The 27,116-nt window shown below is 44.3% G+C and overlaps 1 protein-coding gene across 2 annotated transcripts; it reads right to left on the reverse strand.

Moving 5' to 3' along the window:
• Positions 1-1,938: 1,938 nt before the first annotated feature.
• MOV10 (Mov10 RNA helicase) lies at positions 1,939-27,055 on the reverse strand. 2 transcript variants are annotated; one of them, XM_081009799.1, is made up of 22 exons: positions 26,557-27,055; positions 20,380-20,476; positions 19,204-19,328; positions 17,690-17,913; positions 15,982-16,222; positions 13,892-14,029; positions 13,425-13,584; positions 12,702-12,856; positions 11,828-12,004; positions 11,480-11,627; positions 10,776-10,937; positions 10,503-10,606; positions 9,201-9,298; positions 8,620-8,739; positions 7,703-7,805; positions 6,808-6,925; positions 6,538-6,732; positions 5,809-5,874; positions 4,965-5,090; positions 4,655-4,743; positions 3,482-3,597; positions 1,939-2,623 (listed from the first exon to the last, which is right to left on the reverse strand). In XM_081009799.1, exons 1-22 carry the CDS (start codon positions 26,967-26,969, stop codon positions 2,559-2,561), a joined length of 3,240 nt encoding a protein of 1,079 aa, XP_080865925.1. In that variant the 5' UTR covers positions 26,970-27,055; the 3' UTR covers positions 1,939-2,558. The 2 variants fall into 2 exon arrangements, with proteins under 2 accessions (XP_080865925.1, XP_080865926.1); XM_081009800.1 differs by lacking the exon at positions 26,557-27,055 and adding an exon at positions 22,206-22,348.
• Positions 27,056-27,116: the final 61 nt, after the last annotated feature.

Raw genomic sequence — 27,116 nt, forward strand, 5'->3', positions numbered from 1 at the left:
GTCAGTACAGCAATGGTGGTCTCAGCATCAGAGTCCCAACATCCACTCAGCCACAAAGCTCCCCTTTAGGCCAGTTGCTCTCTCTGTCTAACCTGTCGCACAGGTTTGTTGGGAGGATAAAATGGAGATAGAACCATGTGCCTTGCCTTGAGTTCCCTTAAGAAATGAGCTGGGTTGTCTATAAAGGTAAAGGACCCCTGGACGGTTAAGTCCAGTCAAAGGCGACTATGGGGTTGCGGCGCTCATCTTGCTTTCAGGCCGAGCCAGCGTTTGTCCACAGACAGCATTCCAGGTCATGTGGACAGCATGACTAAACCACTTCTGGCGCAACGGGACACTATGATGGAAACCAGAGCGCATGAAAACACCGTTTACCTTCCTGCCACAGCAGTACCTATTTTTTTACTTGCACTGGTGTGCTTTCGAACTGCTAGGTTGGCAGGAGCTGGGACAGAGCAACGGGAGCTCACTCCATTGCAGGCATTCAAACCACCAACCTTCTGATCAGCAAGCCCAAGAGGCCCAGTGGTTTAGACCACAGCGAAACTAAGGCTGCAGCCCTAAACCTTTATCTCAGAGTAAGCCCCACTGAATTCAGTAAGCCTTACTTCTGAGCAGACGTTCTTAGAATTGCAGTTTCAGCCAGTTTGGCTGGCTTCTTTAGGCAAGGTGAGGCAGCAGGTAAGACCATGTTCCTTGCATTTTGCTACAGTAAGATGGAGCTCTGCGAGCAGGGTCCTCTCACTTTGGTGCATAGAGAAGGCTTAGAGAGGAAAATGTCATGGGTGGGAAGCCGTGGACTTCCAGATGCATGCTGGAGTACCACTAGCAGCCCTGACCGTGCTACTGGTTTGTAATGGGTCACAGCTGTTCTGGATGTAAACTTGAGTCTTCTTTTGTACTTTGAAATTACCAATTATGGCAGCAGTTCACGATCCAAGAAAAGGAACTGCATATGTGCCGCCAGCACCAACAGCAGTAAGACTACACTAGAATGAAAGAAAACAGCCACAACCTTTAGGGAATTCTTCCTCAAGTAGGACTTCTGATAGTTTACAGCTCTCCACAGAGCTGCACCACTTTGGTTATCCCCTAGTTGCAAATTCATTGTCAGTATTTATGGCCACAGTTGTGCCAGGAACTGCAGAAGAAACCAACGTTCTTACTCTTCTGTTTACTTCAGAGGCAGGCAAAGAGCCAAACATTGCTGCTCCAATCTGCGAACTGTACCAGCTGCTCCCTTAACATGCAGCTCTCCAAAGGCTTTGTGAATAATAGTTGCTATTTGTACCATTCACAGCGTCATCTCCTCAGCAGGCAGAAATAAAAATGACACAATGGCAATAAAGCAGAATCTTGCCCCAGGGGAGGAAGAATGTCACTTTAGCTGAGCAGTGTTTTGAGATTAGCTTTTACTTATCCATGGGGTGAAGAAGAAAAAAAGCACGTTTCCCAACTCCTGCAAGAAACGGACCTCTGTTTGTGTAAACTATAGCATAACATCCTTCTACAATACATATTGCTGCAGGAAAGTTATTTCTCCAAGGGGTTAAGTTTTATTTCCCTCTCAATACTCAAACATGGGGTAATAAAATACCTTAGTTGCTGGAGATTCCAGATTCCAGCAGGCTGCACCAGAGACAGAAGTTAGGAGAAGAGGATAACACAGGAGCAGGCTAAGTTAATTCCTTGCATACACTGTTGTGACTCTGATCCAGACAGAGCCACAACAAGTTTTTTGTTTTGTTTTTTGTAAAGACGACGACAGGGGCAGTCCCAAGAACGTGCTCAAAAGGCATGTATTTTGAAACTTAGAATAATGTGTACTTGACCTACTCTCCTTCTCCCCTGTTCTCTCTTTTTTCTATCAGTACTACAACAGGAAGGTGGGTGGAAAGGGAAAGCAGGGCAGTGTCTCATTCAATAACATAATACACGTTGTAAATTTTAGAAGCTTTAATGACAATCCAGTAGAAAAAACACCTGATAAAATCTGATATAGTCTTGGAAATGGGAAGGGTTTAAGAGTTAAGGTTCATCTTCCCCCTGGTCCCCCAAAACAATTTCATGATAAACTAAATGCAGCTTGAAATAGAAATCTAGCTGTCAGTCTCTGAACCGCAAAATGGGAGGGTTTCCTCCTGCCAATTTCAAAAGGAGAGGTTAAGCCTCTGCACTCAGTGCCATTCCCCAGTCTTTTCTTATTTCTGATTGCTTTATAATCCAGCACATCTGCGTTTCAAACTAATACCAGTCTTTTCTCATACACCGCTGGACACAAAAGGAAGGAATGCAGAGAAGTCTTGCACAACAAGAAAGTGAATTTACACTGCATTAGGTGGATGCAGGTAACTGCACACTGCATTCCCTCTTGCACAATTAGGATATCTTTATAAAATTCTGGCTTTAACCCCCTGATAAATAGTAATAGGGAGCTCAAATATGATTCATTTATAGTTGGGTCATCATCTGCTTTTTCAGTATGTAAACAGGAGAAATAACTTATTCAAGAATGCAGGCTGCAGTAGCAGTACCAAGATTTCAGACAGTACAGGTCCTCAGCGTTCACGTGACCATTCTGGGTCCACCTGCTGCTGGAGGTGACTCTCACCAGAACTGTTGCCTGCAGAGAAGGAAAACCAGATGAAGAGCAAACGAAAGTGCTTCCTTAGTTTGCCCTTGCTTCCAAATTGATCTGACATGCTCCAGAGCTGCCAATTTATTGGTGGGGAATATGTTATAGCAGAAGGACCTGTGCTGCATTGTGAGCACTTGCCAAGCTCCAGGTGCCAGGACTTTCCTCTGCGCTCAAGCACCCATCTCCTTGACAATGTGCAGCCCCTTGCACTGACAAGGCAGCCTTCAGGGGTACTTAAAAGATTGGCACTTCTTTAAAATAAATACACAGGACTTTGTCCAACAAAAATCATTTATGCTTTGTTATTTTGCAATCCTTATTCCTCAAAATGTATGAAGTGAGTTGCAGCGAAAGTCCACATTTGTGTGTGTGTGTGTGCTTAGAAAGCAGGATTTCTAAACAATCTACCCCAATTTGGATCAAAATTGATGTTGAGCCCTTGCAGAAAATGTGCAAAAATAAAATAAAATTGAACATTGGCTTTGGTCAAATGGGCTTGTGGCTGAAAAAAATGCTGATCTTTCTCTTTTTAAATAAAACTGGGAGATAGAAAGGGTGGCTTCTGCAACCCTATCCATTGTACAGCACACAGGAATTGAAAAAAAATACTGCCATAGAAGTATTTCATCACGATTCAGATGGTTGCATTTATTTTGGTAACTGCTCATCCACTCTCCAGTCACAGACGGAACCCAGCAGATAATTACTATAACTGTCAACTGAGCAGCCTCCTTGGGCTGCCCCAACTCTGATAAGGCTTTTCAGGTTAGTTGCTATGCATTTAGGATTACTATACATCCAAGAAATAACTGGAGTCCAATTTAGGTCACTTTAGCCTCTTACCTTCTGGCTGCCTATTCAAGGAAGCGAGTTCTACCAGCACGTCATCCTCTTCATTCTCATCTGCCTCATACCAATATCCTCGGCATGCATTATTGTCCTTGCAATACTTGAGAAACCTAGGGGCGCCAATAAAATAGTAGTGTTAATGCCACCAGCCTGACCCATGAGCTTTAGAGGAAGTCAGAATAATTTTAAAAGGATATATTTGCACTAAACCAGAATAGCCGGGGGGATTCTTGCTCAGACGTAGCTCACTGCTTCCTGAAATGGCCCATGTTCTAATTCTCACGTAACCATTGGCTATGAGGTATATTTCAACATCAGTTCTTGCTTAAGGGTGTGCTGTGATTAGAATCGCATGTCCCCAGGACAGGGAGCCACAGAGGTAAGCACCTACTTTGCAACAACAAGATCCCATGTTTAGTTCCTGGCATATCAAATACCTGAGCTGGAAAAGATTTTACATCGAGGTCTTGGTAAGCTGAAGCCTGTCAGAGTAGACAACACCAGGCTATATGAACCAACAGTCTGATTCAAGATATGGCACATTCATGTTCATAAAAAACCAAAGGTCTATATAAATGCAACACCTTGACAGGGGCAGAATGATCTATTCGCCCAGGCTACAGGCACAACAGTCGAGCGCCGCAACCCCAGAGTCGGCCACATCTCGCTTTATTGGCCGAGGGAGCCGGTGTACAGCTTCCAGGTCATGTGGCCAGCATGACTAAGCCACTTCTGGCGAACCAGAGCAGCGCACGGAAACGCTGTTTATCTTCCCACCGGAGCGGTACCTATTTATCTACTTGCACTTTGACGTGCTTTCAAACTGCTAGGCTGCCAGGAGCAGGCACCAAGCAACGGGAGCTCACCCCATCGTGGGGATTCGAACCGCCGACCTTCTGATCGGCAAGTCCTAGGCTCTAAGGTTTAACCCACAGCGCCACCCGCGTCATCTAATGCTTATTTCCCCTAAATTGATTTCTGAATTTTGAATTTTATTGTTATTCGTGTTTTTATACTGTATTTTATGCTGCTTTTACAATTAAGTGTTTTAAATTTGTTGTTAGCCGCCCTGAGCCCAGTTTTTGAACCGGGAAGGGCAGCGTATAAATAAAAAAATATTTTTATTATTATTATAAGAGGGTGTAGGAACTGGAGGGCAACACTTACTCGCTCCAGCACTGATCCTTGCTGAGAGTAGCCGGATTTCCTACAATTATCAAGAGTGCCTTGGCTCTTGTAATGGCCACATTGAAGCGCTGAAAGTGGAGAGAAGAAAAAGAAGAAAAATTAATCCACCTGGCCTGGCAGTAAGTGAAGATTACATTCAGAAACACACTATGACCAAGCCAAGCCACAAATGGTACTGCTTCTCTCGCAATCTCTGGAGGGGTAGTGTTTCTTGACCTGCCCTGGATCCCAAAGGAAAGGCGACAAGGGCCTTTCTGAAGATTATAGGATGATGTGCCCAGATTTGTACCTTGGGGTTCTGAAGGAAGCCTATACTGAACTCCTCATCTATATTGAAGTAATTGCTGCTGCTGCGCACTGTTGAGACGAGCACCACACGCCGCTCCTGGCCCTGGAACTCTTCAACACAGCCAAGCTGGAGGGAGAGAAGAAGAATAGCCAGATAACAAGGATTAGGAAAATAAATCTTCAAATCCCAAACTCAGGAAAGGCAAGCAGCTTAGCTGGGGGCCTTCTTCCTCCTGGTACTGAGATGCTTGATCCTGCTGCCCTCCAGATGTTGCAGGACAACCGCTCCCATCAACGTAGATAATTGACAATGCTGTAGTTGTAAGTCAATCACCATCTGGAGGGCATCTTCAGGAAGGCTGAGGAAAACTCCTGCCTGAAAGCCAATCAGTGTAGACCAGGGTATTCTAATCTTGAGTCTCTAGCCGCTTTTGGACTACAATTTCCATCATCCCTGACCACTGGTCCTGCTAGCTAGGGATGTAGTCCAATAACAGCTGGAGAGCCAAATTTGGAAGGCCCTGGTGTAAACAATACTGTGTTAGATGAACCAATAGCCAGATTCCATATAAAGCAACTTATTGTGTTTCTGTCCTTGATGCAGTGCTTACTCTGTTCCCACAGCACTGTGATGTAAGAAGGCATACTTCATCATACAAAACCTCACTTGGGAACTTTTTTGGACCATATGATTAGCCGCTGCTGGACACACAAGTGGCAGAACAGATGGATTTTTGGTTGGGTGCAATAAAGCTATTCTTATTTAAGATGCACCACGTCTGATGTGGATATATATCCAAACCATTTCTCCCTTGGCATGACTGGCAGGAAAACTTAAGTCTCACCTTTAGTTCCTTGATATCGTTCACACCCTTTAGTTCCAGATCAATGGCTTTTCTTATCTTCTCCACCTGGGAGAGAAAAGCAAAACCAGTTATTTGTGCACCCCCTCATTCTTATTGTCCGATTCAGTTTCTAGCAAGCAAGAATGCTGCACGTCTGCTGTCTAATGCCCTCAGCAAATGGATGAATTCCTTTGGGCCACTAAATAGGGATGGTGGCTTCAGAAATCTTCCCTGCCACAAATGGGCAGGGTAGCCTTTAATTCTCTGTTGATGCAGTAGGAGTAACTGGTCTGATATTCCTGGTAGAGATGATGGGAGTGGTGCAGGAAGGATTCAGACCCTGGGCAAAGGCTATACTATATTGGCCCTGCAGCCACTGCTACCTTTAGCAGAAACCCAGGACATGATGGAGCCTTGAGGTTACACAGCACAACTATTCACAGCATCCACATGGAGAATGCAAGACATAGCCTGGGCCACACATGACTAGCTGCAACCACCCAAAAGCAAGTTATATGACTGCCACACCACATTTTTAGCTGCTCCAACCGTAACAGCCGTAGCATCTGTCTGCCGCAGAGTGCATCCTTCCACTGACCACATGCATGCATATAACTAGTTGCAACCACCTAAGTTGGAGGACAACTTGGCCAATGAAGAGGCTCCAAGTTTCCATGACTCCTGGAAGGGAATCTTGTTCAGTGAGCTGGGACCAGCAGAAGATCTCACCTGCTTCCTGTATGGAGTGATGACTCCAATGTCTTTGGGGGAAATGCGAGACATGCCTTTCTTGCCCTGCTCCTCCAGGAGCAGTTTTTTGAGGTAGTCAGTCAGCACTTTAACCTCGGCCGCGTTGAAAAACGAAGGGCTGTTCCCTTCACGCTGGTCTTCCCCGCAGACTCCGTGAAAGATGATGGGAAACCCCTGCAAGGAGAAAGCACGCCGACTCAGCTGTGTTCATGCCTATGGAAGAATTCCCAGGTGCCTACCGCTCCTCACCTGCTTCACCAGCTCCTTCCATTTGCAGTAGGACTCAGTGATGAGGCGGTTGCCATGCTCCTGCAGCTCCCCATCATAGAACTTATCATTGGGGAACTTGAGGATGGCAGCATGGGACCTGGGGGGCAAGGAAGACCATACTTTAGCACATATAAGATCCTTCGCTTTCCTCTTATGCTCATAATAATGCAATGCCACATTACACAAAATGGGCCCACTGATGCTGTAGCAGCGTTTGATCGTTTTCACTTATATACAAATGGTAAATGGGCGGCCTCCATGCCATGCCATTTGTAAATAGTTTTCACAAGTTGGCAGGAGCTGAGTGTGTGAGGGCGAGTGAGTGCTTTTCTTTTTAGGAAATGGGCCGAGGGGCTGTGGGAGAGGCAAAACTTGCTTCTGTGTGAAGGCCATCTCTTTGATAAGGAAAGGGTAGTAGTAGTTGTAAAACACGACATTTACAGACTGCAATTTGTAAAAATGTGTTAGATGTCGCTATTCTTTGAAGGCAGTGGCTTCCTTCCATGAAATGGGTCTATAAACATCTGGGATGCAGACCTGAATCTTTCATTCCAGCCCCTAGTTGAAGTCACTCTTCTGATATCTTACCCTCAAGTAAAATAAACATTTTGTCTGTGTTTTAGGGCAAGATGATCATTGTTTAACAGTAACTGGCAATCTTCCTGCATTAGTATAAAGCACTGGCTGGCCCCACTTCTGCTATAGTCTCTTAAGAAGCTGGCCCAGTCCACATCAACCTGAATTGGGAAGACAGAACCCAGGAATACCACTCAAGTCAACCTAATGTAACCTGTGTTACATTAAATAGGCAAGATCCATACAGACACACTTGTGCGCCACCTGCTGGAATCCTGAGGCAGAGCGGTGAATGTACCTGTAGTTACGCAGCAGCTTAGTGACAAACTGTGGATTGTAGCTCCCATCCTTCTTTTCGTACAGTGAGTTTTCATGCATCAGCCGCTCCAGCAGGGAAAGTCCTATAAGAGCCGAGATGCTGCTCAGAGCTTCCAAATGAATGCAAGGGACTGGGGCTGGGAACTCTCTTATCTATCCTTTTCTAAACCCTTTTTCAGAACAGAGCTAAGGCCCAATTCATGCGCCTGTCCTGCAGCACAGTTGCTGCTAAGAACAAGAACGATGCAGGTGCAACCTCAAGAGGGGCAAGCCATTTGTGTGAAGCACGCTCACATAATTTGAGTCAACTTGCAAAAATCTCTCGGTTTCAGAATGTTTTGTTTATGCACTTAACATAATTGCCAGCTGTATGGTGCAGTTTTGCAGAAACAGCTCAAGAAGCACCAAGGAAGCTGCTTCTTACTGAGACTGGACCAAGGGTCCATCTAGCTCAGCACTGTCTACACTGATTGGCAGCAGCTCTCCCACATTTCAGGCGTCTTTCCTAGCCCTAATCTGGAGATGCCAAGGATTGAACCTGGAACCTTCTGCAGGCAACCCCCATTCTCTTATCACTGAGCCTTGGTTCTTCCTCAACTTGCCACATGGGTTGCATCCGCTGCAACAACTGTATTGCTGGCATTGCATGAATCGAGCCTAGAAGCAGACTGTTCAACAAGGGAGGAGTCTGCACAGAGACTCCTTTGGTCGAATCAACCATTGCCCACTTAAAAACCCACTAGGAAGATTTCAGCACAGAGCTCAAATGATTTATGCTCCTCCTCCTTCCAACTTAAGAACAGATACCTCAACTTGCATGAAATGCCACGCAAAGCAAAATAAAATAAAATACATGTCAGTGGGTTTTTAAAAAATTGCTACCTACTCCTTACTCACCTAAGCCATGCTCCTTAGCCAGAGGAGACCTCAGGATTGGTCCCAGTTGCTGGGGATCACCTGCCAAAACCAGCTGACCTCCTTTAGCATTAGTCCTTGGGTCCATCATGGCTAGGATGCCTAAAGGAAGAGGAGAAAAAGACAGGGCTCTAGCCATTTGCTCAGTCTGGTCCATAACCAGAGTCCTGGGGCTTGAACGTTAATCTGCTTTCCCCTAAAGCAGAATAAGGTTTAGAAACGCAGAACTAACTAGACCTGGAATGTGTTTTGGGAAAGGCAACCTGATCATCAACAGCGGAAGCAAATACAGAAAGCAAACAAGATAAGCTAAATGCTGTTTAAAATGAGTGAAGGACGTTTTAGGAAGAAACATTTCGATTCAGGGCCTTCCAGAACTCTGGGGGCTGAACATAGTGAAACATGCTAGCGAGAACATACATGACAAGGCAATTGCCCCACAATGAACCCTGTCAGTTTAGTGAATAAAATGAAAGTTTGCATTCTGTTCCATTAAAAACCAGTATGTTAAAAAAAAACGTTTCCCACAGAAATGACAATCCTTTTCAGGGTAGAAAACGTACCTGCAATGGCAATCAGGCTCTGAGGTTCCTCAGCATGACCACTCTCATCGATGAAGACGTGAGTAAAGTGTCCCGGAGGGAACTGAGCATGGACCACCCTAGCCAGGAGAAACAAAAGGGAGCACAGGGAGGATATCTGACTTCCCAGCTAGAGGACAACCACATCAAGTGGCAGTTTAACAGAGGAGTCACACGGGAAGATGGAGGAAGAAGCTTGTTTTCTGATGTCCCGGAGGGTAGGAACAGAATCAGTGGGTTCAAATTGCAAGAAAGGAGATTCCGAATAAACATTAGGAAGAACTTTCTGATGGCAAGAGCTGTTCGCCAGTGGAATGGACTGCCTTGGAAAGTGGACTCTCCTTCATTGGAGGTTGTTAAGCAGAGGTTGGATGGCCATCTGTCACCGATTCTTTAGCTGTGATTCCTGCACTGCAGGGCAGACTAGATGACCCTTGGTGTCCCTTCCAAGTCTGTGATTCTATGTAACATGGCTGCCACCAAAAATGCCATTTCTGTTTTGGTCTGGATTCCATTCACATGGTGGCAAACAGCAGTTATGTGGCGTCCTGAGTACTAAACCAGGGCCTTCAGTAGCAGCTGTGTCACTATGGTCTTAACTCTGGTTTTAGGTTTCACAGATAGCAATGTAACATGCCCAGAAGAAAGAATTGTGCTTCAGATTGGTGTCTTGGTGAATTGCATCAACTGACAACTAAAACATTTTCTCTCAAAAATAGCTAATAAAGACCATCTTGGCTGTGAGTCCTGGAATACCTGCTCCCTTCCTTGCAGACCATTTCCACCTGGCCTGGGAGGGCAAAGTCCTGACTTACGCCAGCTGCAATACCCGAGGGCTGTTATTTAGGGATTTTTTTTTAGGGGGTGCTGCTGCTGCTGCTATTGATTATTTTTTCTATCTTTATTTTAGATCTTATTATGATTCATGTGGAAATGTTTAACATGGTTGTGTATTTTTCAATGTTTATTTATTGCTTAGGACTACTTTATGCTTGTAATTATGTAACTTTTTATGTTGTAAGCGGCCTTGAGCATGGTTTTAATTAAGGAAAGGCAGAACACAAATAAAATGATGTATGTATTTATGTATTCCATCTCCTTCAGTGGTGACTGGCAAAGAGAATGTGAAAGGGTTTATTTAAAATTTTGTGGCAACAATGGTAACAAAACAGTTTTCCGTCTAAACATATTATGTCTTCCCCACTACATATGCAAACACATACAGATTTTCACTTCTCACCTATTCACATTTGTCATTTCTGAATGATATCTGAGCCTTCTTACCTTCCTGCTGTTATCAGGGTGGTGATGATCACTTGGTAGTTTTCTAGAATCTCCCTGCTAGGAAAGACGGGAGAATCCAGTTTCTTGTCCCAGTTACAGACATGCTATAAGCAAAAACAGGTATTAGGCATAAGCTGGGCTCTAGCAACATCCTTGTTCACCTTGTATCCAAGGAGGAAGAGGGTACTACAAGCTTACTACCCTGAGAGGAGTGAATAAAGAACCCTAGGTAGGACAGAACATTTAGCTTGGACACATGGAACTAGTATATACCTTGATATTCTCAGGGATGCTGCGGTAATCCCTGCTGCTAGCATTCATCCTGTAGATTTTCCTGCTGTCCACATGTTTCAGGAGGAGCTGACAGAGCAGGTCAGAGGCACTGTTGGAGGGGGCGCAGGCAAGCACGTGGGAACCCTCAACATGCTTTAGTACCTGAGTAGAATAGGGAAATAATACTGGGGGACTGGTGACCAGCCAAAGAAAACACTTCCAGGCTTATAAGGAACGGTAGCATTTAGAGGGCTCAAGAGTTACCCTGAGACTGGTCCAGACTTGCAGGATGCAAGATGGGGATGATAACAAACCAGTTAGGTTTCTGCAAGACTCTTGAATTAGGTGAGTATCCCGGTTCCATCATTTCAATACTCTTAAGCAAGTCTATTTCTCTCCCGCATTTAATAGTACAGTGGTACCTCGGGTTAAGAACTTAATTCATTCTGAAGGTCTGTTCTTAACCTGAAACTGTTCTTAACCTGAAGCACCACTTTGGCTAATGGGGCCTCCTGCTGCTGCTGCTGCACCGCCGCTGAACGATTTCTGTTCTCATCCTGAAGCAAAGTTCTTAACCCGAGGTAATATTTCTGGGTTAGCGGAGTCTGTAACCTGAAGCGTCTGTAACCTGAAGCATCTGTAACCCGAGGTACCACTGTATACTCAATGCTAATCTAATCACAGTGATCAAGTTCTCTCCTCACCTGATTAATGGCCTCCACCATAGTGACTGTCTTGCCCGTACCTGGTGGCCCAAATATAAGGTACGGGGCTGGTCTGGACATGCCTGCTACCACCTGATAGACAGCTTTCACTTGCTCTTGGTTGCTCTCCAGATTCCGGTCATATAATCTGAAAGAGTGAGTGGGAAGAGTGAGAAAAAAGAAGAGGTACCAAAGCGCAGGGCAAAGAGAAAGTAAAAAGGCACGTTCATACCACATACTCATATGAACCCTCAGCTCTAAGACCTCCATACAGTTAGGGCATTTCCATGGCAGAAAGGGACCTTTGTCCACTTCCAATCTCTCCCTGCTTCCTTTCCATACACTCACTTGAGCAGCTGACCGGCAGTGAGTAGAGAATGTTCCAGTGAGAAAGATGGGAATAGCAGGTTCTGAAGTTGCGTCTCTTGGGCAAGGTCAACGGCACGATGCTGGACTCGTAACGGCAGACGACAGAAGGTGAAGTTCACATCAAACTTCATTTTATTGATGAAGCGAGATGTCAACCTGGGAAAAGGAAAGGGTGCTGAATAAATTACCAACAAGCTCTGGGCATCGCTGATCTCAGGTCACTCTTGCAGGCTACCAATTTCCACCAACCTTTCTAGCTCCAACTTACATACCCTTCCCCCACACAATACCACCTGCTGAATCCATCAGCTTGAGAGCCACCTGCTGCCAATTCAGGCCAATCATAAAGTCAAACTATCCAACTACACTGCTTCCCTTTCCCTTTCAACTACTTCCATTTCCCCCTTAACCTTCAGGGCAATCCCACCCCCAACCCGCTTCAGCCATTCTTCAAAAGGCCACAGACCAAAACTGCTCCACTTCATCTGCTGGTCCCACCTGACCTGCTGGAACTAATGAATTTGCTTTCCAATACTGTCTACCAACCTCCTGGACTTTGCTTCCCCTTCTTTCTTTTGCCTGCCTACAATATTGCATCTCTTGAGTTTTGTCCATCTGATGGTGTCTCTAGCAAGTGAAAATCTTGGTTTGACAGCTCCTGACCCAAAGGATATCCCTTTGCTTTTAACAGCCAAGTGATGAAGAAAGGCAGAGCAGGTTCTGCAATGTTGTGAATTACATCTGCTACATGTCCACAAACACAAAATTACAAGTAGCCACACCTGAGTTGGAAATCTTAATTCCATTTTCAATGGAAGGAGGTCTAAACAAAGCCTCAGGCCGGAGGACTCACCTGTCAGAGAAGCCCAGCTTGAGTTTATCCCATTCCACAGCATGGACATAGCCCTTGTATTGGACAATCGGGTGCCGTTTGCGTTCTTCAGCCAATGTTACTAAAATATGATCACCTCTCAGGACTGATGGGCGGTTCTCGGCCACACCAGGTGCCTAGAGCAGAAAACAGAACCCAGTCTGAGAGGCAACCATGCCCTTTTAACTTCATGCTCCCAATAACTACCTGAAGAGGGGAAGGCGGCATCTTGCACACAATCTGGTCCTTTCCATTGGTGCCTCCTCAGCTGACTTCTACATTTGACTTGCTTGCCCCCTTCCTGCTCTCCAACTGGTTCACCTCTACCACTCTCTTCACTGCTCAGCACTGAATTGGCATGTTCCTCCTCAGCACCAAAGGAAAGGGGCACCATGAAGTCCTTGAGATCTCCTCTCACCTCCCCAGGTACTGGAAACAGCTGAGGAGTGCACATTAGGGTATTCCTCAGCTCCTCCTAGTGTCCATCAGTGGAGAGGCGCTGGGATCTTAATGTGCTGGGAGGGGGAAGGTTGTGTGTTTTAGTGTGGATGGTAGGAGAGAGGAGCCCAGGCCTGCTAGCAAGTGCCCCAACCCACACTACATGCAACCCAAAGCCCAATCCACATCCCTGATCTAACTGCTACATATGATTCACACAATATGAGAAACTCTCTTCTCTAAGAGAACTCTTTGTCTGCTGCTTACCGTCAGGACAAGAAACGGACTATTCTTGTCTGCTTCCATGCAAACATCGGACTGATCGTATCGATGAATGTCCACCTCCATCTGGATCTCCTCTAGGTAAAGGAGCAGATGAAACTTCTTACTGTAGTTGTCAAACTGCAAGGCAGCTTTCAGGTCGCTCCTATGGAAATGAATCATAGTATCAAATCAAATTTAACCTTCTCAATTCATGAAGTTGGAAGGAACCTCACCAGTTACCTGGTCCAACTTCCTGTCAATGCAGGAAATCGACTACTGCAGCAGCATCCCAAACCAGGAAATGCACTGAACCCCCAACAGGGAGCCATCCAACTTCTGCTTATAAACCTCTAAGGCAGGCGAGTCCACCACCTTCCAAGGGAGTTTGTTCCACTGTTTAACAGTTTGTAAAAATATAGCAATATGCGCTTAATAAGGGAAGAAACATTGGAGGAGGGGGGCGGTCTTACCTGAGCTGTGCAATCTTCTCACGGGTGCCATCTTTGGGTGCGTCACCTTTATTCATGCATTCTACCTGATCCTTCAGGTCTTTTGGGTAGTTGTAGTGCTGCAGAGGTATTTTTTGCTCAAGGTCATAGTTCAAAGTGCTAGAGGGGTAAAAAGCAGTGCAAGGTTTTATTGATTAATGTCACGTGTAACAGGACAACCCCCAGTTGTAGCAAAGCTAACTCCCGTACAGCATGTAAGCTGTCAATCTGAGCAGCAAGCAAACAATTCCAGTTACCACCGAGCAATTCTTCACTTTCTCTCACAGGAGAATTAATTCAACGATACAAAGTCAAAGGGCGTGGCACTCTCACCCTCTGGTGACCCACCACCTCCCTTTGGTGTTGACCCTTATATGTTTGGCCTGCTGTCCTGCAGAAGCCCTCTTATCTAGTCTGTGGGCTGGGAGGCAAGTCAATTAATTGCATCTGTTTGCACTTGTCTACTCCTCAGGAGTCTCCTGACTGCTAGAGCAACCAGTAAGTACATGTGTGCAGCTGCAGTGCTTGTGGCATGAGCAGCAGCTGTGACAGTTTCCTCAATTTGCAGATGTGCTCATAGGCCCCCAAAGGTTGCTGATCCCTGGTATAGAACATTAGGTTCTGCACAGTCTCCCTGTAGACAGTCTGCAACCTTTACTTGCAAGTTCAACAATGCCCCACAAATTCCCAGAATGGGCAATTGCAAGGAAGATCCAGGAAACTCTCAAAGCTCTACATGGATGGCCAAATTCACAGAAGCATGTCAACCTCTTGATGATTATACCAAGTGGTTCCTAGCATTTGTGGAACAATAACCATAGATCAAACACTATAGACAGTGCTTTGATATGAAGGGATGCAGATAATTGGATGTGAGGTGGTATATTTACAAGCAGCAGCTCCTTCGACTCCCTCCCATTGTAGGAAGAGCCTGGAATATGGACAATGCCATCAACTGACAGAGACTAGAAGAGATAGCCATAAAAATTTATCTGTATTATAATTGTACCTTTCTGTGCATTTTCATTGTAAGCTGCTTTGAGAGCAAATATTGGTTAAAAAAAAATGTATCAATACACAAGTTAAAATTTCACCTGACTTTTCAGACACAATATTATCCCTTTCTGCGGATGCCATCTACATGTTTGAGTCTCACTGGATGAGAAGTGGCTGAGGCAGAGCTTTCCAAACTGTGTGTTGCAGCACATTAATGTGTCGGCTGCAGTGTGTAGGTGTGTCACGTGAACACTCCCCGCACTCCTCCCGGGGCTGGAAAGAAGTTAGTTTAACCTCTGGTTTGCTAGTAAAACTGAATTACTGTATTGCGAATGATACATGTCTAAAAATTGTGTCACCAACATGAAAAGTTTGGAAAGCTCTGAGCTACATACACATGCATGAATCAATCAATCCCCCACCTAGATAGTTCATGAATGACTTATCTCAAGGAAGATTTAGGAGAAAGAATGAGGTGAAGACTTCGGAATGCTTATGGAAGGACATAAACAAGCAAGAGGTCTAACTCTATCTGAAGTCCAGCTCCACGCAACAACTCAGATGTTGCCTATTACAGTCATACTTTGGCTCCTGAATGCCTTGGTACTCATACGTTTTGGCTCCCAAACCCAGAAGTGAGTGTTCCGGTTTGTGAATGTTCTTTGGAACCCAAACGTCTGATGCGGCTTCCGACTGGCTGCAGGAGCTTCCTGTAGCCAATCAAAAGCTGCACTTTGGTTTCTGAATGTTTTGGAAGTCGGACAGACTTCCAGAACGGATTCTGTTCGACTTCCAGTGTATTTATTTAGCACTGATAGAAAGCTAGGTGCTGTGCAGCGTCAAGTTGAGAGTTTTAAGTATCTACATCAGCTGGGAAAGACATCAGAAAGGAAAAACTTAAGAGACTGAGTAATTCAAAGGAAGGAAGGAAGGAAGGAGTGTTGGATGGCAGGAGAAAAACAGCTAGGAGACAGCAAGACTGGTTAAGGACAGAGTTCTTAAAGAGTATAAATTTGAGAAGTGGTTTGACAAAGAAGGAAGCAAGAGAACATAACACTAACAGAATCCCCACATACTTTTTTGGTGCAATGCCTTCCACTATCTCAACTTCCTGTGGCTTGTGCAGTTTGGCTTGGTATGGCTTGTAAGGTGCTGAGGGAGCCAGCTGTTCTTCTAATTTACTGTGAGCAACAGCAGACATGAAACGTCCAATGATGAAGCGTCCAGTCTGTGCACTATCAAAATCAAACATCATGGTGACAGGAAAGTATCCGTAGTCCTTTGTCTCACAGCGCACTCGGATCCTATACGTTTCTCCTGAAAGTAACAAAGCCTCTTAACAGTACAAGCTATGAGGAGGGAGGAGGGTGCCTGTTTCTCAGTCTTTCTAGTGTAATTCCTAACAACAATATCTGAAATCAGGGGACTGAGATACATGCCCTCCAGAATATGTAATTCAATTTATTAACTGTTAACAGATCATCTGGTTTTAAAATGTATCAAGTAAACAGAAAATGTTAATGGTTTGTGGTAACTTATTTTATATTTCATCTAGCAGAATATAAAATATTTGCTTCTTGAACACACACAAAACATGCTAGGAATTTTTTTTTTGTGCTTTTATGTGTCATCTTAAAGGTAGTGATAGGAAACAATTTAAATTTTTTTTTTTTAATTCTGGAGGAGGACGAGGGGCAGCCAATAGGGTTTCTCCACATAGTTTTGATCAGACTTTCCCTTTCACTACCATGGTGGTTTCAATTCCATGAAACTGAGGGAAATTTTTTTCCAAAAAAGAACAAGACCCTTTTTGTTTTCCCCACCAATTTTAAATAAGCACCTCCCCACCAACTTTAAAAAGTGCATAGCAAAAACCTTCAACCTATTTGGCTGCAATTTGGCAGGATTCTTACCTAGGGATACCTCTCATATCTGTTAATTTTCATAACAACTGCCCAAATAATGTTAGGAGAGAGTAACTCTTCCAAACAGTAAAGGCTGCCCTTATCCTTCTGTAATTTGGCAGGATTCATCCCCTCAGGAGGGAGAAAAATATATAAATTTTAAAATATGCCCAGCACAAAATCCCCATAATCTATATCTCTATTATCTGGTAGGCTTTATCCACTCAGAAGGGTTACTATGCCTGCAAATTTCATCCACTTCTGTCAAAAGGTAAAAAAAGGGTGAAATCCATATAGTGAAAAGGGGGAAGAATTAAGCTTAGTTTTTCTGAAGTAGATTTTGCCTTGGACCCCAAGCCAAACCACAGACTGCAGCAAACTGAATCAGGGTCTAACTCAAACTGACCCTCAATTCATCTTCAATGACATTTCAGACACTGCCCCACACCCACCAGCACCCATTTAGTGACATACTCTCAAATTTCTAAGAAAATATATATCAACAACAATATTGTTAATATATATCAATGACAATTCCGGATTTCTAGTAAAATAATAAATATAAAAGGCTTATATGCTTTTTGTGCTAGAGAAGTCCTTTCAGTTTGGGTGAGAAGTTGCTTGAATAATTTGTAAGTTGGTTGTCTCTGCACTGGCACTACTTTCCCTTGGAGGCTCACTAAAGTCCAAGTTTGAGCATATTCCAAATGAATGGAAAAACTTTTTGAGCTGACCTTTGGGGTTTTAAGGGGTTTCAACAATATTTTTGCAACTATTTAATTGGACGGTAGTGAGATATTTTACATATCTCATGGTTACCCAATTTAATCCCCTTCAATGGGTTAACCAATACATTTCAACAAATAAGCACATAAGTTACCTGGCTGTAATTTCACAGGTAGCTGTTTATAAGAAAAGATAAATTCACGACGTCCACGTAGTTTTCTGAAACTCGACAGCGTCACTTCATTTTCTCCATTATTTTGTACCTCTATTACAATATTCTTTACTTCATTTCGAGACACATGCAAACTGATTTTACCATTCTCCCCATCACAACTCGAAACAATGTCCACTCCATGCTTCTTGGAGACCAATTCGGCTCTAGGGAATTGAAACAGCAGAGTAACAAGTTCCTAAAATATTCTATCCTATATACACATCTGCAATTGCTCCGAGATAATGCCCCATGTTCTGATGTGGAGTTATTCAGAGGGTATCAATGATATTCTAACATTATTGTACAGCAGGAAGTAGATATAATGACCCAGTATCAAAAAGAGGAACTGAACCCATTACAGCAACACTTTTTAATGCCAACCAAATCTGCACTCAGCCCTGAAGCTCACGGGGTGACCTCAGGCCAGTCACTGGCTCTCAGCCTTAGCTACCCTCACAAGATTGTCGTGAGGACAATATGGGGAAGAGAACTATGTATGCCACCCTGAGCTCCTTGCGGAAAGAGTGGGATAAAAATGTAACAAACAAACAAACAAACAAACAGCAGCAGATAGTCTGACATCACTTATCCATGCCAAAATTTTCTCCAGGTTAGACTACGGTAGTGTTGTGCATGTCTCTGAAGGCTGCTCGAAAGTACAGTTAGTAATCTAACAACTTCATCCAGCACTAAGCGGGACTGGATATTATTATCATATTTTGCCTCTACAGCACAGTGGATCCAATTTGAAGTACTGAGTCATTATTGGCTTTTTACATTCAAAGGCCTTGGAAGTTTAGGACAGGATACTTGTGAAGGCCCTTCTGTCTTCATAAGACCTTCAGCTGAGGGGCCCCTGGGAATGCCCCTGCTATTGGCAATGTGACTGGCTTCTTGAGAATCTTGGATTTAAAATGTTGCTTTCAAATTTTATTTTCTTGCAAGACTGTATTGAGCCCCCTGATCTGCCCAGCTTTTGTGAGAGTTAAGACAAAGACCAGAATTCTTTTTCCACATCCGCAAGGCTGCATGTATACTATGACACACATACACAAATCCAAATTCCATGCCAATATAAATAACTTACCCTGCACTATGTAAATTAAGGACATTTGCATTTCCCATAATTTATTGCACTTGCTCTAGCCATAAGTGAGGAATAAGGGGCTAAATGGATTCTGATTATCTACCCCTAGTGAGCTAGTCAGAGTGAGCTCACAGTTTATGTTTTCAAGTTTATTTCCACAGCAAAGAGGGCCGAAAATGTTTTCTTAAATAAAGATGAAGATTCCAAAGATTCTGAAAACAAGGGCCAACCCCAGCCCGATTTTCAGTTATGTGGTAGGACTGGGGACTCGGGGAATGCAAAGACCTATCTCTGAAATGCAGAGTACTAGAAAGTTGTGCTCACACACAATCCCAGTCTTTTAAGTCTTCTTCATCTCCTTCGTTACCTGTCCTTAGCACGTGACCTGCGAGGAGGTGGGGCAGCACCTGGGCTTTGGTCCTGGTTAGGCTGATCTCCAGCATCATAGCTTGGTCTCCAGTACTGATCAGTAAACTTTACTTTTTTCTTTACCTACACAAGGGGAACAAAGTGTAGTGACCATGAACAACTGGAAGACTCTGAGAATAAAGTTCATAGCAGGAAGCAGGGAGTTCATAATGGGTCATACTTTGGATTCAATACAATCCAACTTCAGAAGGAGCCTTCTCAAAGTGCCCCACCATTGGGGGATATTTTCAGTAGAACCCATCTCTACATACTAGATGGAAACTTGTGTTCAGGGCTGCGTATCCTCTCTGGTTTAAAACAAACAAGAACAAATCCAAGACTTTTGCAGCAAGATTAACTCTGATTCCGTGTCAAATAATCTAAGTACAGCTACTTGTATAAATTACTGATTTGCATATACTTTCTTTGTTCTGCTTTTGGCAGCTTCTTGCTCAATGGAAAAGAGTTTAGCACAGCAATTTAGGGAGAAGCAGACTCGAGAATGGAAAAAGTTGTTGGGCCAGCCAGCCTGTGTCCTGTATAGAAGGAATTGCCGGATGCCAAGTGAGAACAACAGTGCATTCGACTCAGCCCTGTCTACACTATTTGGTAGCTGCTTCCTGGAGTCTCAATCAGAGGCTCTTTCCAATTAACAGCCTTGAAATGTGTCAATGACAGGTGCCAGTAAATTAACTGCGTGAATTCTGTGTTCCCTTAGTTTCTGTGGGCTTGTGGCTTCTGAGGCTTCCCTCTCACAGAAAATCTGGGTACAAGGGTGGCTTGGTTTCTTCCTTCCCAAGAATGCAAAAAGGAACCATAATTTTTTGACATGGTACAGTCAAACAAGTTGATTTTGCTGTCTAAAGAGCTGAAATGGATGAATTAATAATATATGGGGACACCACTGTTATTGTTCAAGTAAACTGAGAAAGATTTACATTTTAAAAAATGTGTAAAGCAAAAGAGAGAGTGGGAGAGGGTAGACCCTAATGATATACAGTACTGGGCCTCCATACCACCTCCCACTTTAACAGGCCTCAAGAGACATATGTTTTAGTCTCCATCAGGCCTCGTAGCTGCTCAACACAATGTATCAGATGAGGAGTCAAAAATCAATAAGATAATCATCTCTCACCCTTCCAAACATCACAGAGTCCCCACGGAACTCGGCAAGGCCAAAGCGCCAGAGTGCATAGAGAACAGCTGAGAAGTTAGGTCCTCTAACATCATGTCTGCCAACACAAGAAACAGAAAGAAGACCGTTATTCAACAAAGGAAGCTAAATTGAGCAGGACCATTCTGATGGATTAACATCTAACTCAGTACACATAGGGACTCCCCTTTTCCAACACAGTTGATAGAAGGAATTTTTTTCCTAATAAGTTCTTGCATCACTGCAGCAGGAATAAACGACAAATCTTCTGCCTTCATTGTATTTTAAAGGCACAAGAGCCTTGCCTTGCCCTGAATGTGCAGGCAGACACAAATCTGCTGGCCAAATACATCTGCTGTGTATTTCTGTGTGAAACTGTTTGCCTTTCAGGGTTCATCCAACTGCTTTTTGTCCCCTTTTAAAGTTCCTCTTAAGAAAGTTCCTTTGTTATCGAAGCAGAGAGAGTACTGTGGTAAACTAAAAGTCCAGCTACTTTTTTTGTAGAATAAGCTTTTGTGAACTTTCCTGATGAAGGAGACTCTAATCCACAATTAATGGGATCTTAAATATGTTCCTCTTTAAAGGTACCACAATGTATGTCTGTAATTTTGCCGAAGAGACCAACACAGCTACCCCTCTGGAATTTATAAGAGAAGTGGCCCCTGAGTAGCTGTTGTGACGTGGGGTTTGTGATTTCAGCTCTCCTGATATAACATGCTGGAGACAGTTCTCTAGTAACACTTCTTTATTTAAGCAACAAGACTGTCGACTGGGGAGAGGAAAGCTACATTTATAGGGACAGGGAACTAGCAAGAACAGATACATTTTGGAGGGAACAATATCAGGCAATCACAGTCCTGCCTTTTGGAGGGAACCAATAAGACAGAGGATCCAAATACAGCAGCTTAAATGAACCAATAGTAGCTGTACCCTCTGGAACCAAAAGGCAGTTACTTTACCCTAATGCAAATACAGACAATAATAATACAGATATAAAATCCTTTGACTCAATACACAACAGTAGCCATCTTTTCTCAGCAATCCTAGACTCAATTGACACTACAATCCTTCCCCAATTCTGTTCTAACAGCTCAAAAGAGTGAAGTATATGTAGATCTGTATACCATATTTTTCCATCTATAAGACGCCCCAATGTAAGCAGGGGTCCCTTTACCTTTATGTATAAGATGCCCCCTATTTTTGGGGAGTCAGATTTAAGAAAGAGAGGGAGATGTATCTGTGTATAAGATGTCCCCTAATTTTTGACATTTTTAGGGGGGGGAACCTAGTCTTATACATGGAAAAATATGGTAAATACAACTGATTTGTGAATGCCTTAATTGCCTAGAGTCTTTGGAGATCTACATGAAAATATTATACAGACATAAAAAGGAGGAAGTGCATTCCCCCCAAAAGGTACAGAACAAAGAGGGGGCAGAAATTAGCAAATACCCTACATGCATTAACCCCTACTCCAATATATTATATGTACTGTACATTAAAATATAATGTACATCAAGAAGCTTAAATGAATTGTAAAAGTTCCAGGGAAGCTCCACACTACCAGAAACAATTTCTCCACAGCTAAATTGTTGCAGAAATCATTGTGCAATTGTTGAGTTTCTGTGCAACTTCTGAGTACAGTATTTGGCTTATTTTCTGAATCTGTTTATTTATCCTGTTTGGTTGAGAAGCTTATACATTAAATGCATGACATTCAAATCAATGAACAAAAACCACAAATTGGTAAACAGCATACACATCTTGGTATACAGTTTATATTTTCTGGGATGACTGTCTACATATACCTGGTTAAACTACTTTCTGCTCTCCATTTGGATTTCAATAAAAACTTAAAAGTTTGTAGCAGCAGCTTGGGCAGTTTTCATATAAACTGAGTGTAGAAGAGAACCATTATTGTTTTGTTTACTCATCTCCTTTGCCTCATGTCCTACTTGTAAATTTAGACAATTGTGTCTTACATACTTGGGACTTCCTGGGAAAGAAAGACAGGATTAACCAACTGTTTTAGAATGCCGATTTTGTTGTACTGTTACATTTTGGATAATTAAAAAGTTAGGATTTCTTTTTTAAAAGACAGGGTGGGAGGAGAGGCGCTAACAGGCCTGGAGAACATGAACCAAACAATTCAGGCAAATATTCAGAAATGTAAGAGTCGCTTCCCAGGCTCCTCAGAACAAAAACCTGGGAAAGTTCAATGTGACTTTTCCCTCTCTTTGCTTACCGAGCCTAGACAAACTCCCTTGCAAATGACCTTGAAAAACGAGCCTTTTCCTATCAGACAAATTCCAAAGGAGCAGCCAAAACAAAAAAGCAATCTTGTGCCATTATGTGTTTTCTTTACTGTGCTGCAACTCCCTACCCCACACACTTTTTTTAACATTCCAAGAATCTGAACTTAGCTACTCATTGAAAATCCTGTGCATACAAGTCTTGCCAGGAGCTAACCAAAGTACAGTCATACCTCAGGTTTCAGATGCTTCAGGTTGTGTTTTTTCAGGTTACGGACCGTCGAAGCCCGGAAGTACCGGAACGGGTTACTTCCGGGTTTCGGCGGTTGCGCATGCGCTGAATCGCAACCCGTGCGTGCGCAGATGTGGGTTGCGAATGTGCATCCCGCACGGATCACATTCGCAACCCAAGCATCCACTGCGTTTCTTTGAAGTGTATTTCATTTGGCACAGAACAGTTCAGGTAAATTAGGAGAAGCTGCTTCAAGCCATTAAAATATCTGGGGAAGGCTAGCTCAGTGGCTGTCAGGGCTGTCTGAAGCATATGCGTCGCCGGGGTGCAAAGATCCACCTGGCGCCCCCCCCCCCCCAGTTGCTCAGTCCCAGGCATGCAGGAGGGTGGAGCCGACCGTCTCAGTGTCTTGCTGGCTCAGTCACCCTGAAACTCGTGACGCAGAGCCACCCGCAGCAGAAGAGCCTGCCGCAGCGCTCCAACCAATGGGCGGGCTCTTCCCCGGACTCAACTCTCGGACCCCAGACTCTTGGTCTGGCACCCCTGAGAGCCCGGCACCCCACACCCCTAGCGCCTATGGGTAAGGCGGCCCTGGTAGCTGTTGTCCTCAACCTGAGCAGTACAGTATGGGAAATTTTTGTTGTTGTTTCTTACAAGCTCCGCTTCCCATGCTGCATCAGCAGCCCTGAATTTGAGTGCTAAAGTGCCTGTAACACTGAGGTGGGAAGGGGGGAGATTTCAGGGCTTGATGAGCCAGCTGGTCCCCAACTTGAGTGAAAGAGTGCAGGGAGGGAAGATTAATAAGTACTCTGTATTCAAAAGTGAGGTGCAGGTTGTGCAGACAGCAAATAAATAAATAAATAATAGATTATTTCTACCTCAGCCACTCTAGGCGGCTTTCAACAGAACATTCAAAACAGAATAAAACTTCAAATATTAAAAACTTCCCTAAACAGGGCTGACTTCAGATGTCTTCTAAAAGCCATATAGTTGTTTACGGTATTTCCTTGACATCAGAAAGCTACAGACGAGAAATATTTCTGGGTTAGCCCACAAAGTAGAGCAAGGAACTCCTTGCAAAGCATCTCCTCTGTGTGCTGCCTGGGAAAGCTCTTGGGAGGAAGAGAAAATTTGACCTCACACCTTTCCACTGTGAGCATACAATAAACAGAACAAACAATAAACTGTTTGCTAAGCAGCAGCTTGGTTCCTTGTTGTTACCTGATATTTTCATGCTGCTCTCTTCAATCAGGTTAACTGACAGGCTTCTCTGTCCTCTCTTCAGGGTAAAATGGCTTTTCGCTAGCCTGTGATGGCAGTTTGGGGATAAAAAGGCTACCTCAGCTGGAGGTAGTGAGCAGGCTGTCTAGCTTTTCTCTTCTTACCTTAGAACTAGGTTGTTGCTCGGGAGATTTACTTTCAATTTTTCTAATGCTCTGCTTATAGGGGAGGATTTTGCGCATACACAATGCTCAATGCAAGTCGTCCCATCCCCATCCCCCCATGAAGAGCCCTCCAAACATACAGAAACACCTATCTTGTCTGTGGATACCCCACTCCTTTTCATTTCCACATTGCTGAAAAGGAGAAGGGAGGTCACAATAACATTGCTGTCCTAGGCCCAGTTACCTCAGACTAGAATGGTCACATACTTTTAGCAGCTTAAACCTTGACCATTTATAACAGCCTTCCTACCAGTAAGACAAACAATGTTATTTGCACAGATAGGGTTCTGTTCTGAGGAACACTAATCATTAATCTTTTTAAGGCATGACACAGCTTGGTCCCTTTTGCTCTTTTTCTACAATAAATTCCACCTTCTAGAAATTACAACATCTGAAAGTGACCCTTTGGTTCTCCTCCAACAAGCTCTCCAATTTCCAAACCAAACTCTAATTCTCCAGCCACATTCTTGTGCTCCCAGATTCTTAAAAACACCCTCTCAGGGGATGCCTACACTATCTTTTAAAACATTCTTCTCATTCCATTTCCCCCCCCAAAATTACAAATGTGAGCGCAGTAGAGAAATTCCTTTCCAACATCCAAAATGGTCATTTAAGAAAATCGTCCCAAAGAGGGGAAATTGCTTTTTTTAAAGCAGTTGTCAGCCTATGAGCAATAGTCCACTTCTATCTGATGCATATCAACACAACAGTCACTGTAAGCAGCCTCAAAGAGGAAGAAATTGGCTTGCATCCAATGAGCCAAACTATGCGGCTTCCCCATCCCACCTAACTCATCTATAAAATCTTTGAACAATCTCTAGCGTCTTCTGCCTTTTCACCATCCGAGACTGGGCCTCATTGTTACAGAACTCTCGTGTTGCCATTTCCACTTCCTATTTTGGTCATTTCCCGATGGCCTATTTATTGAGAATTTACCCCAAATTCTTTGAATAAAGTTTGTGGGGAGTTTAGATGATGCCAATGAATCGGGCTGTTGTATCAGAAAATTGTTAACCCCACTTTCCAGTGCATTTTCCTGTCACTTTCCTCATTGCAAAATGTCCTGTTTTGGTGGGGCAAGGACTCTGGTCACACGCAAGTGTCAAAGCCTGAATTTGCAAGTACTTTATTGGCTCCCATCCCCAAAAAGTGACTATCTGCAAGTGCCCAATAACTCCACCAGCTAGACTGCACCGCTAAACCACAAATGCACAATTTTCATAGGGAGTCCTGGGTGTTGTCGGGTTTGTTTGAGCACTTGTGTTCATTTCAGTTGCGTAATTTAGAACCTGAGAACTGGGAGACTGAGGTGAACAGAACAAAGCTATGTATTGAGAGCTTTATTTTGGGAATATGGGAAGAATTTATTTTACCCGCTTTCCTAACCTCAACCTACCCAACCATAGCCACGTCAGACCATGAGAATCCCGGGAACTGTCGTTTAAGGTGTTGTGAATTACAGGCCTGGGATGGGCAAACTACAGTTCCCATAGTTCCCTTTTTTATTATTTTGGGTGGGGAAGGGAATGTGCTTTGAAGGTCTGGTACTTTACAGAAAACATGGCTGTAGGCTGCTCTGAACCCACCAGAGAAGGCGATGTTTAAAGATCAACAGGAAAAGCTCGCCGTCCAACTTGCATGTTTCAACCAAACCATTCTGAAACCGGTCTACTTATCCTGGAGGCCAACCCATCCAATCTTCTCCTCGGGGCCCTTCCTTTCCTTCGCCTACTACCTTTCCTCTGAGCACTGTCTAACTCCCTCCCTTCGACCCCACACCCTTGCTCCATTTTTCTTCTCCTCAGACCCTTCTCTCGAGCGCTAATATGTAAGGCCGAACAACTGAGAGAAGCCACCCCAGCCTTTTCCCTCCCCTCGAACACGGCCGTCTGTAGTAAACCGACGTGCCCCATTTTGCGCCACGGATGCGCCTTTGCGCTGCGCCGAGAACGCAGCCGGGCTGCTTGCCAAACTCAAAAAGGAAAGGCGTCGGGGCGCGCGAAGTTCCGCTCCACCGAGGAGACCCAGAGGCGAGTTTGAATGAAGCGAGAGGCCGGGGGGGGGGTCCCATTCTGGGCAAGCCTGGGCTTGCTGCTCAGTAGGGATTCCAGCGCTTTCCCCTTCATTCCAAAGCCAGGAAGCCGAGAGGAAAAGCCTCCTGCGCTGCAGAGATGCTGGCCGCTCCGCCATCCTTGAACCTCTCCGCCCCCCATTGCTCTCGTCTACTAACCTGTACCGAAACTCCTGATTGTAGATCGCCGCCAGCTCTTTTTTGTTGCTCACTTTTTCCTTGCCAGATTCCTTTAGGGACTGCAGGAACCGCTCTCCGATCTCCTTATTCTCCCTTACGGTGCGTTTAGGCATCGTGGTCGTTTCCTCGCCTCCGCTCCCACCAACAAGCTCCAGCAAATCCGCCTGCCCGGCTTCCCTCCGCCTGTGAAATGATCCAGCCTGCAGCTTATCTGCTTGCAAGACTATCGGCTCTGAACCGGAAGAAACGAAACTGAAAGCTAATGGCCAGGCTGACTCAGGCTCCTCGTCAAGCCTGGGAAGGGTGGAGACAAACCAATCGCCTCTTCCCCTGCCAATCCAAGGATTCAGGCTTGCTGATGGTTTTCCTTTTTTTTTTATCAGTCCACCCATGGGGTGGGGAAAGAAATAAGGAAGGAGGGGAAAGCACAATTCTATAACCTGAGCTCAATGGTCGAACGCTTAGACGTGGAACAGGTGAAGAAATAAGTAAGAACTGTGAATATGTACAAAATAACTTTTGCTAAGTCTTTAATAACG

This window comes from Podarcis pityusensis, assembly GCF_964106645.2.
Source record: "Podarcis pityusensis genome assembly, chromosome: 6".
NCBI classification, from domain to species: Eukaryota; Metazoa; Chordata; class Lepidosauria; order Squamata; family Lacertidae; genus Podarcis; species Podarcis pityusensis.